Genomic DNA, 12,234 nt, shown 5'->3' with positions numbered 1-12,234 from the left:
TTCGAGGGCTTGATTCTGAATTATATAGAAGCATGTGTCCATTGTATAGCGCATTGTATCATATGATACCTAGAGTGTTTGATTGAACAATTGTTTTATATGATACCTAGAATGTTTGACGGAATAATTGTTTTATAAGATATATTTTTTGTTAAAATGAGATTAGATAACGGAGTGCATAATGGAGTACTCAGTGTTTCTCTGATGGGGGTTTGTTTGGGGCTAGGGTTAAGGAACATTCAGAAACTAAAAGATAAAGAAAAGGGATGCTTTTAAGAAACACTGAGTATTTGTAGTCTTTTAAAACTAGTGAAATAGATGTATGATATTAACCATTTACTTGCTGTTTGCATATCACTTGAGTTCTGAACTGAAAGGTTACTGTATACAAGAAATTCTGTTTTATTTTTCAAGCAGAGTCAGAGTCTGAATTTTATATTGTATCTATGCAGCAAAAAAGATTTAAAAGAAAAAGCTTGGGGCAAATCTAAAATAAAACAAAATTGTGTCAGTGCTGCAGGCAAAAATAAAACGAGGTGAAAATTTCATTGTATACAGTTTTCCATTCTTATTGGATATATTTAGCTAATGATTATAAGATATTTATTTAATTCATGTTTATTAGATTTTTGAAGTTGTTTTGTGTATTTTGGCATGAGAGGAATTGATTCTAGATGTAATGGCTAGAATTTTGTAGATCACATTGTGTTTATGAGGCTCATTGTGCAGTCAATATTGAAGTATTGAAAAAAATATTCACTCTTAAAATAACATTTTTGGAAATATTTTGTATGGGTTTTTTTTTATATCATACATGTTAAATTTATATCAAATTTAAGTTGTAATTTCATTTCTTTATTTTCCTTTTTTGCATTTTTTTTTTATTGAGGGGAGAGTTTTTTTTTTTTTTTTTTTTTTTTTTTTTAATACTAGATAGAGATTTTAGTGGAAATCAAGGGGTAATTTTATTATTTTCTAAAATATATATTTGCTGAATGAGCATAAGGCATTAGTAAATATGTAATAAGTGAAATTAAGTCTACATTGAGAAGGTGAATATGTTAATGTCAAACCTCTAATTAATAACTGTCATTTGAAATGGTGTAGTTTTATATTGTACAGTAACAGTTAGCCTAAATACATTATTACTCCTTACTTTGTGGCAACCAGACTTACAGAACTGGTAATGGTCAATGCACCAAACTGTTGAATTACTAATTGTACCCAAAACAAATTTACATTCACCGTAGGTAGAACAATCTATTGCACCGAACATGTTTTCATTGCGTTGTACTTTCAAAAGTCCATTAAATGCATGCACAACTTCTCCAGACCAGACGAAGTGTAAATTTATGGCCAAGCTAATAAAGCTTCTTGTTAAATATAAACTATATAAGCTCAAATTAATGGTTAACAAGTATATACAAGAATATTTCTGAGCTTGCAAAGTTTTTACCCTGGTTTTAAGAAAACCTGTACATTGTACTGCTTTTTCAACTGAATGCAAACATAGTGCTTGTTTGTTGATTGTCTTTTCATTGGATGCTTTTTTTCGCCTATTTTTCAGTTTGGTTTGGTGTTAGTCAAGATGCAAGGCCCATTGAGGCATATTTCAACTCCCACACTTAATTCATTTGGAATGCATTAACAGTACTTGAAGCACTAACACCTCATCCTCCCATTTCTACCGATCCTTCATCTATTCTATATACAAAATATATCCTTGTGCATCTTTCTGCATGTAATCCTGTATACCACTGATATACCCCACTCTTCTGTACTCTCGTGTTTTGTTGTGAGAATGATGTGTGATTCAGAAGAGCTTTTTGAAAGAATTTATTTAACTTTTTATTTCTTTATTTTGGTATGTAATATCAAAATATTTTATGCTAGTGAAGAGTACTTATATGCAGTTTTATATTCAGTTTGTATCATTAACTGAAAGTTTAAAGAGCTGTAGATGGCTGCGTTCTAGCTTTGAATGTGATTTGTCTGTTGTTGCTTGCCAGAAAATTTTATTTGATTTTTTAAACAAAAATACCCAACATTTATGCATTGCTTAAGTTTTTTGCATGAAATATACCTCTGTAACATTATCTATGAATCTTTCGAGTATCTTAATGTGATTTGTGACGGTGTTTCAGGGTCATTTAGTCGATTCTTGTGATAAGCTTATTCAGGACTTGAACAATGAGCTCAACTGGTTATCGGACACTGAACAGCTTCTGCGAGATGATCAACCAATCAGTGATGAGGCTTACAAGGTGGAAAGTCAACTGGAGGCTCAAAGGGTATGTCTGTATAAGAGATATTCAACAGGTGTCAGGAATGTACTCATTGTATTGTCATTAAAGGTCAGAAGGTATCACAAGTGTACGTCAGGCATCACTTGTTGCAGGAAAAATGGAGAATTTAGTTTTCATAATGCAAAGTGGTATTTGTCGTTTCTCGTAGTTCACTATGTTAGATAATGTCTCCTCTGTGAATAGAGATTGTAGAAAAAGCATCACTGGTCTTGATGAACTGAAGTCATTTTTTTAGAGTCAGTTTCTGTATTATGTTCATTTTCTGTTTAGGCCTTTCACAGCGACATTCAGAAGCACCAGCAGCCAATCCTGGCACTGGTGTACCAAACCGAACAACTACTGGAACATCACCAAGAGGAGTTAACTCCAGAACAGGTGGCGCAACTACAGCAGCTGGCAGACAACCTCAAATCTAACATGTCCAAGGTCAGAAATCTAACATGTCCAAGGTCAGAAATCTAATATGTTAAAGGTCAGATATCTAATATGTCCAAGGTCAGATATCTAACATGTCCAAGGTCAGAGGAAAAATATCCTTTTCTATACTTACATGATAAATTTTTTAGATGCATCATGTAATGAAAAACATGTCAACATAAAAGTTTATGATCCATGAATTTTTGTGTAGTTTTACTGTTTTATGCTGAAGAAAGTTGCTAGGATTAAGCAAATTTGTATATCATAATGTATAACTATATTTCATAATTGGAAAATAGGTTCAGAAAACCAGTGAAATTCGTCTAAAACACTTGACAACAGCCTGTGATGAGGTGACCAAGTTCGAGGAAGAATTTGCCAAATTTGACGAATGGTTGGGACAGTCCTGCAAAGAACTTGACCGACAGGAAGAGCTAATTCGTGACCTAGACAACTTCAGCCGAGTCATGGAACAGCAAAAAGTAAGGGGTTGTACACGGGGTGGGTTGTTACCAAAAAAAAAGACATCTTTTGGGCTTACCAGTATACTCTGTGATGCATTTTTTTATATCTTGTTTTTCATCCAAATTGTGTGTAGGAGCTGATGAATGCAGTTATCTCCCATCAAGCTGACACCAGGTTTATGACAATGTCAGTTCAGAAGTATATGGAAGAGGCAAAGGTTTGTAGAGTTGATAGTTATGAGAAATGTACATTGTACGTTGATTTGATTAACCATTTCCTGTGTAGATGAAAGAGTCACTAAATACTGTTCTGGGTTTTTTTGGTTTTAGCTGCATAAGTTGGAAGTTGATGCATTCAAGGCTAACAGGAAGAAGACGTCCCGTTTGAGTTGGATAGGAATGGAAGGCATGGATGCTGAATTGGTGGGAAACAAGCAAAGGGCGGAAGTGGCAAGATATGATGAACTAAGTTCTAGGTGTGCTGACTTTGGTGAAAGGCTGGGAAATCTGAATACCAAGCAGAGGGAATTCAATGACAATACATTCAAACTTCTGTCATGGTTGACAGCAACAGAAGAAAAACTGTCCACATCTAAACAAGAATCAAACACTACAGATCCAGACGTTTTACGAGAACAGTTAGACTTAATAAAATCACTCGGAAGTGATGCTTATTCACAAGGTGTTCAGTTAGAAGAGTTGGAGAAATCAGCCAAGGAACTTGTGTCTGACTTGCACAACTTGTGTGTTGTTCCAGCCCATATTACAAAATTCCAAGACATTATCCAGGACATTGAAGGTAGACATAAAGAGGTAACAAAAGAAATCAATGACAGATCCCACAGTTTGCAGACGGCACTCACCAAGTCCCAGGATGTTGAGGATGCCCTTGACAACCTGTTGACATGGTTGAGAGATACAGAATCTGCCCTGGACAGCCAACGGCCTGTTAGTCTCAGCAGGGACAATCTGCATGAACAGTATCAAGAGGTCAAACTAATCCAAGCAGATGTTGTTAGTCATAAGCCTAGCATCGAGGCCATGAAACATGATGCTCACGAATTGATCAAAACCTGTGAATTAGACATGGCTAAATCCTTAGAATCAAAATTAGAGGACTTGGATATCAGGTTTTCAAATGTGAACAAGAAGTGTCAAAACAGGAATAAAGACATGGATGAAATATCTGAAACTCTTTCAAATTTCCAAGAAACTATGGATAACTGCAAACAGTGGTTAGGTAGAAATTCTGAGGATCTGGAAAGCAGAGAATGGAGCAAGAAATCTAGTGAAGACACAAAGGAGAGGATTGAAGATCTGACCAAACAGAAAAAGAGCAAAGAAAAAGTGGTAGAAGAACTCGCTCAGTTGGGTCAGCTGCTGATAGAGGATCCTCGAACAGGGGAGGTCTCTGCAGTGAAAGAATCCCTTGCAGACCTACAAAGACACTGGACAGATTTCTTGGAGATTCTGGATGAGAGGCAGCAAGAGGCTCAGGAGAAAGAGAAACAAAAGAATGAGTACTCTGATAGCAAGAAAGCCATAGTGGAATGGCTTACCAGAATGGAGAACACTGTGGATGGATTTGAACCTGTAGCAGTGGATATTGAAGTGGCCGAAAAACAGATCGAGGAACTTGAGGTTTGAGGAATATATTGTCAATATACTATCCATGTACAAGTTAAATAACATTTGTGTGCTATTTGGCTTTCAATGACCATGCACTGTACATACTGAAAATTATGAAATGATTTTCTTGTAGCCCCTGCTTGAGGAGTACCAGGAATATGGACCAATGCTGGAGGAAGTCAATGATGCAGGCTTTGCCTTTGATGCCACACAGAGTGAAGGCTCCAGACCTCAGAGTCCCTTCAGAAGAATGATGAGTAAGCTACAAATGTTTGATAGTTAACTTAAATTGCTCTGTGTATGAGATTTCATTATTAAACTAACGCTTCACACACAAATTTTACAGGAGGAAGGCGATTCCAGGGCCTGCTGTCACCTCGACTGGGGAGTACCTCTCCAACATTCCCCTTCCCCTCCTCTCCTACTAACATTCTGAGTCCGACCAGTGACTCCAGCGGAATCAGCAGCAAGAAGAGCTCCTTTGACAACTTCCAGCTGGATGGTACATTAGTTGTTATTTACATCCACTTTATTGTATCGTTATTTACATCCACTTTATTGTATCGTTATTTATATGTACATACATCGCATTGTATCGTTATTTATATACACCGCATTGTATCGTTATTTACATACACTTTATTGTATCGTTATTTACATACACCGCATTGTATCGTTATTTACATACACCGCATTGTATCATTATTTACATACACCGCATTGTATCGTGACTTCCAGCTGGATGATACATTAGTTGTTATTTATATACTCTGCATTGTATCATGATTAATTCAGAGTCATGTAAAAAGAATTCCAGTACCAGCAAAAATACAAAATCTTAATGGGGAAAGAAAAACAATAGATGTACTTCTTATCTTTAAGTGTTAATTAGAGCACGATGGGCTTTGTATAATCCATCACTACAGAAATAATGGGCAGTTGACTTGATTTTCAGACTTGTCCGAGATTCAGCAGGAACTGGTTGACATTAACCAGAGATATGACCTCTTGGGTGAACGACTGGCAGACAGACACCAGGAACTGCGAAACATCGTGGAAAGCATGAAAAGTTATCTACAGAACATGCGTGAACTCCTGACCTGGATTGACTTAAAGGAACTGGACCTAAACATACAGGGAGGACTTCCCACCAGTGAAAGAGAGGCAAAGAAGCAGCTCAAGGAGCACCAGGTAGGTGAACCAGTTTATTGCATGTAAGAAATATGACATATTCTAAAGCATATTTCTGATAATAAAATTTAATGCACATTTAGAATATACATTTTTTAAATGATGATTGGTGTAGTAAAAGCTGAAAACCACCACTGAAGAGTGACAGTTCTGATGTTGACATTTAAAGCTTACTAGATATTAGTTACAATTGATTTACATGTATTTTCAGCTTTGAAGGATGCATATACATATACATGTATTTTGTTAGTTAATCTGTGCTCTCTTTTCTATTTTCTCTCTCAGGAATTCCATGCAGAGCTTCTTGGTAAGGAGAACATAGTTGCTGACATTAGAACTAAAGGACAAGATCTACTGAAAACTAAACAGGGCGTGCCTGGACTGGACATCTGCCAGCAACAGCTTGCAGACCTAGGTGCGTGAGAATTTAGACCAGGAATGGGATTTTGGTATAGCCACCAATCCTAGTTTCCATTGTCAATAATTTCTGGTTTGATGTTAATGTTGACAATTTTATCTCTGACAGATAATAAATGGCTGGATATTAAAGTCCTGTCGGAACAAAGAAGGAGGTCCCTGGAGGAAATGGTCAAGAACATTTCAGCCTTTAAAGATGCAGGAGTTCACCTCCAGAAGTGGATAGCTCAGAAGGAGAAGATGATGGCTGTGCTGGGACCTATCTCTACAGGAAAAGAAATGAACCAGAACCAAGTGGAACAGGTCAAGGTGAGCAGTGTTGTATTCAAAATTAGATCCATAATCTTGGAAAAGGTTTGATACGAAAGGTTCTGTCGATTAAATTTTGCCAGAAAACAAAAACTACAATATTGTAAGTTAGCATTATAAGCCCATGTTGTGTATTAAAAATCCACAAGAACCATCAGTTTTTGTATGATTTGCAATATTACATATAATTCAACTTAGCAATAAGTTTTTAATTCAACTTAGAAATAAGTTTTTCTTGAATAATTTTGTATAAATATGTGTCATGGTGAATTAAGGTAATGTTCTTGAAAATTATGTCTAGTGACATAATCATTGGATGAGATATATATACTTGTTGACAGTGCAATTTTTTATTCTCAACAGTTACTGACAGAGGAATTCAAGGGCCAAGCACCTCTGTATGAAAAATTCATCCAGTCCGGCCACACCATACTGGATCTGTGTGATGCTGACTCCAAGGACGCCAGTCACATCAGCGAGAAAATGGAAGTCATCAGCAAAGACTGGAGCCGTCTGGAGGGTCGTCTGCAGGAGAGAGGCAAGGCCTTGAAATCTGTGGAGGCACTCAGTCTGGAATTCAATGACATCATGAAGACGGTTCAAGACTGGGTGGATGATTTCTCAGACAGGGTTGGAAATATCACCCCAGGGACGTTGTCTCCCGAGGAGAATGAGGCTTATTTACAGGAACTCGAGGTAAACTGAAGTGTTGAACAATCTGAAGTTTTATTGCTGACTGCAGTGCGTGTCATTCTAAACATCCGTGTGTACGTGTTTATGTTCAGAGAAACTTTTATTGCAATTATGAAACCTGATCTCCTTTATCACCTTTAGGGCTTAATGCCTCCAGAATCGGGTTTTTAAAGATATTTTAAAAAATGAATTTTTGTTGAAGGCATTGGAGTCAGACTTGAACAAACAGAAGCTTTTAGCACAGAAAACCAAAGATCTTCACAAAAAATTGTGTGATGCGATAAAGGACCCCAGTACAAAGGCAGAACTGAAACAGAAAATAGCTAATCTGGAGAAACAGCTTGGTGATGCAGAAAAGCAGATTGGTATGTTGTATTCTGGACCAGTTTTTCAAATGAATGAATGAAACTACTGTACACATTCATTGTAACTGACCTTTGTACATATGTACCGTTTACAAATCTCAGGTAATGGATTTGTGACTGTAACACTTTTAACATGACATGATAGATACATGCCCATTTTCATGAATTACAGGTGGAAAGAGGTCAGCTGTAGTCAAAGCAAGTTCTGAGGGCCAGGAGCTGACTGCTAATTGTCATGACATGCTTGACTGGTTATCCGATACCCGGAGTCGACTGGATCACCAGCAGCCTGTGTCTGGAAATCTGGATATTCTCACAGAACAGGCACAGCATCAAAGGGTGACTTCCTTAATCTCCTTGCTATTAGAATAAACTGATTCAAACCACACCTTCCAGTTTAGTATTTGAATCTCCCAAGGGTATGGTATTATGACTCGTGAATTTTTTTCAGATCTTGTTCAAAGATTTACTTGACCACGAGGCAGAAATCAGAGACCTACTCAAAAGATGTAATAGTACATTACAGTCAATACCGCCCTCCAAGGAAAAGCAGGACCTAGAGGACACAGCAGAGGAAATTCAGACTGAATTTGATGTTCTTAAACAACGTGCAGTAGAGCGTGACCATAAGCTTGAGGCTAGCATGAAGCATGCTCAGTGTTTCCAGGACATGCTTGATAAGCAGATGCTGTGGTTACAGTTCAGTGAGGATAAACTGGAAGGGTTCCACCCGACTGAACTTCAGAGAGATGTTATTGCTAAGAAACTGGGTGATGCCCAGGTGAGGGATGATCCATGATAACAGATATATCCATCATTTGTCGCATTCTGCAGTAGAGATCTAGTTCTGTGCACTGATTATCATCATGATATTTTTGAATTTTAAAAATGTTTAGAAAAATGGAGTTAATTTCATTAGGAGAATCTTTTAAATTGATCAGCTGTACTTGTTTTTAAGGAGGATTAATCATTGAATTTTCTATTGCAGAGCTTGAAGTCAGAGGTTGCTGAACATGCTCCTGAACTAGAGAAAACACAGCGTGAAGGTGAGTCTCTTGCTGCCCTTGTTGAACAAGATGGTGACATTGCCAAGGATGCCATCCAAACAGTTTTGGGAAAATGGCGATCGCTGGACAAAGGGGTGACTGACAGGGTGAGGAGCTTGGAAGATCTCATTCAAAAGCTGGATGATTTCCAGTACAACTTCAAGGACTATGACACCAATCTGACCAAATGCGAAGACAAACTGACATCCCATAACAAGATGGGACCCTCAGCAAAGGACCCCAAACATGTAGATACAATCAAGGTATGGAACTTTCTTCATGATTTTAATTGTATTATAAAATTGCTGGGGGTGTGTGTGTGAAAACTTCTTTTTACCATAAAGTCGTAAGGTTACCTTATTGGGAAAATAAGGTTCTCTCAATTTTTTTTTATATAGACATTGTCTGGAAAAGGTTTGAATATTCACATTATAATCACTAAGTTTGAGTGGATCAAAATCTTCTATAACAGTTTTAGTATCTCTATTTCAGTAACCTATCTGTAAATCAGTTCTAATCATCATGTTTCATTCTCCTTCCAGGCCTTACAAGATGATGTGGATGGACTTCAACCACAGATGGATTACTTGGAAGCGGTGATTGAAGATCTGACTAACACAGGACTAGGTACTGGAGAGCTGGAGAGACACCTTGAGGATCAGAAACACAAGCAGGGGAATCTGCAGAAAGACATTGCAGAGCTCCTCACTGAGCTTGATGAAGGAACCGCTGTGGTGAATGAGTTCCAGGTGAGTAAAGGATCATTAAGCCATGCCATCAAGGAAGCATGAGTCAGGGGATCCTGCCTGAGTTAGACTTGTAACACTGTCATTCTTATATAGTTACAAAAATCAACTTTATTTCGCATATCATATACTTGTTGAGATAGTTTTAGTGAGGAAGAATGAAATTTGTATTCATTATTGATAGCAGCCAATGTACACATAATGTGTGGAAAATAGCAATTTTATGGTTACATGGATATTGGGAATGCTAGCTTGTGATGTAACGTTGCCTCATTTGCTATAGGGTGAATTGTCAGCAGTTGGAGCAACTCTGTCTACTTATGAAGGAGACTTGAACTCCATTGGACCAGTGAAGAGAGATGAGAATGGGCTCCAGACTCAACTCAGAGAAGCGGAAGTAAGTCAAGTAGACAAGTCTAGTTCCCTGTATCATTTTGATCACACGCATCTCAAGTGTTATTCATAATGAGGAGGTGTCTTTCCCCGGTTTTATCTAAAATCTTTTGATATTGCAGGAGTTTTTGTCCAAACTAATTTCACTGGAAGACAGAGTGACAGATGCTGAAGAAAAAGGAAAGAACTTAGAATCCTCAGGCTACACAACTGATCCTCAGCTGATCGAGGCACCTGTAAGTTTGCTATGTACCCCAGTTCATTAGTTACAGTAAAAGTGGTTATTTACATGTGTGGGAAATTTACACTAATCACGCTGTCACGTAAATTTCTCTCACACATTTAGAGATAAATATTTGATATAATATATATTATATTCAGTTACCACATAGTTTTCCCCCATGCATAATGTTAGACTTTGAAAACGCATACGTAACCCCCAGCGTAAATAACCACTTTTACAGTAATAGAGACACCTGTAAGTTTGCAATGTAACCCCTGAACAAAATGATGAGAGTAAAAAATGAAACACATAGAATTACTTTTATAACAGACATCATCTGCTATAGTTAAATATGTGTATATACAATCAATGAAGTAACTACTGGACCTTCATTCCTAATATCAAAACAGTCCCTCATGTATTAACTAAACTAACTGTATAAAATTTACATTACATTATCTTCACACCTCAATTCTGAAATTGGTTAGCTTAACGCACTTCAAAGAATTAGCAAAAATAAACAACTACCTGTATAAAAATCTGTAAATATTTCAAAGTGGTACATGTACTTGTACTAGTGCATAGTTTTGAGAACCTCGTCACATTTTCATTATATGAGTCAAAATTCAGCATTGATATCGTATATAAATTTACAGGTTGATGCGCTGAAGACTCAACTTGGAAACCTTAAATCCAAGGCTGAGGCCTGCAAACAAGACATTGAGCAGATGCTTGAATCACTGGACTGTGCCACGGACAATCTCCGGCGAACCAGAACCAGTATTGACAGGGCATCAGATGAACTTGACATGCATGAACCTATAGGAACTGACGTTGCTGCCATCAAACGACAGCAGGATGAACTCCAGGTAAAAATCAAGGCCAACCATTGTGTTTTGCTGCATGTATCACTGAAAATGATGCATTAACTTCAAATAAAGTACAGTGATATATTATTTCATTGAACCTAGGGTATCATCAAAATTCATTATTTACTATTATTATTTCTTATATTCACACAAAATTCCGTTTCTTAGCTTATGTGAGGTGAATATGTTTGAGTGAATTTTACTTCTTGGAAAACTATGTTTACTTTCTATGTTATTCATGAGAATCATTGCATAGTTGTCCAATGTAAAATTTCTAAGTTTTCTTTATGTGTGACTAGTCAAAATTGTGGTTCTTTGTAGAATGACACATACTTGTTTCTTTGTAGATGTTTGAAAGTTCTGTTTTGGAGCCCCTACAGAAGAGGGTGGAAGCAGGAAGCTCATTGGCTGAGAACTTGATACAGACTGCTGCACCAGGGGTCAGCACTGAACAATTAGAGGCGGAGCTAGAGAGTCTGAATGACAAATGGACCAACCTCAAGAAGAAGGTCAGTTGGGTCAAAGATGAAATGTAGATATAGACACTGTATTTGTAAGACATTCTTGTGTATTTATTACATGTAAGTTTATTGACAGTTTTACACACACTGTTTCTGAAAATATACTATGAATTATAATATGAATTGGCATGAATGAAATAAGCATTGTTAGCTTAAAAGATGTTTAAAAATGTATTATTGGATATACTGTACCTGTTGATCTGCAGCGTAAATGATTGTATATCATTGTTATATTTAATTTGTGTATTATTGTTATATTAAATTTGTGTATTATTGTTATATTAAATTTGTATATTATTGTTATATAAGATTTGTATATTATTGTTTAATGTTATATTTAATTTGTATTTTACTGTTAGATTTAATTTGTAAATTATCATTATATTTAATTTTAGGTGTCAGAAAGGAAGCACAACCTGGACAACAGTCTGATGCAGGCAGGTAAATTTCATGATGCGCTGGATCACCTGCTGGTCTGGCTGAAGGAAACAGAGGAAACCATAGCCAATCAGAAACCGCCATCACCAGACTACAAGATCGTCAAATCACAGCTACAGGAACAAAAGGTATACAATTGTAGATCTCTTATAGAAAAGGTTTGACAATTAATAATTACAGGGACATGTTTTGCCTTGCATCAATTTT

General features: G+C 36.8%; 1 protein-coding gene across 1 annotated transcript in view; it reads left to right on the top strand.

Moving 5' to 3' along the window:
- LOC125672416 (microtubule-actin cross-linking factor 1, isoforms 1/2/3/4/5-like) overlaps positions 1–12,234 on the top strand; it is a 91,592-nt gene that overhangs the window by 60,882 nt on the left and 18,476 nt on the right. The window contains exons 33-53 of the mRNA XM_056163415.1: positions 2,145–2,291; positions 2,577–2,732; positions 3,023–3,205; positions 3,322–3,405; positions 3,518–4,828; positions 4,950–5,073; positions 5,163–5,318; positions 5,772–6,007; positions 6,293–6,422; positions 6,534–6,733; positions 7,097–7,429; positions 7,629–7,791; positions 7,964–8,130; positions 8,243–8,572; positions 8,780–9,100; positions 9,380–9,586; positions 9,867–9,980; positions 10,099–10,212; positions 10,856–11,068; positions 11,416–11,577; positions 11,985–12,155. Coding sequence (XP_056019390.1) covers positions 2,145–2,291; positions 2,577–2,732; positions 3,023–3,205; positions 3,322–3,405; positions 3,518–4,828; positions 4,950–5,073; positions 5,163–5,318; positions 5,772–6,007; positions 6,293–6,422; positions 6,534–6,733; positions 7,097–7,429; positions 7,629–7,791; positions 7,964–8,130; positions 8,243–8,572; positions 8,780–9,100; positions 9,380–9,586; positions 9,867–9,980; positions 10,099–10,212; positions 10,856–11,068; positions 11,416–11,577; positions 11,985–12,155 — 5,022 coding nt within the window. The remainder of the gene's footprint in view (positions 1–2,144; positions 2,292–2,576; positions 2,733–3,022; positions 3,206–3,321; positions 3,406–3,517; positions 4,829–4,949; positions 5,074–5,162; positions 5,319–5,771; positions 6,008–6,292; positions 6,423–6,533; positions 6,734–7,096; positions 7,430–7,628; positions 7,792–7,963; positions 8,131–8,242; positions 8,573–8,779; positions 9,101–9,379; positions 9,587–9,866; positions 9,981–10,098; positions 10,213–10,855; positions 11,069–11,415; positions 11,578–11,984; positions 12,156–12,234) is intronic.

This window comes from Ostrea edulis, chromosome 4 (genome assembly GCF_947568905.1).
Source record: "Ostrea edulis chromosome 4, xbOstEdul1.1, whole genome shotgun sequence".
NCBI lineage: Eukaryota > Metazoa > Mollusca > Bivalvia > Ostreida > Ostreidae > Ostrea > Ostrea edulis.
This window is presented reverse-complemented; position numbering and strand designations above follow the sequence as displayed.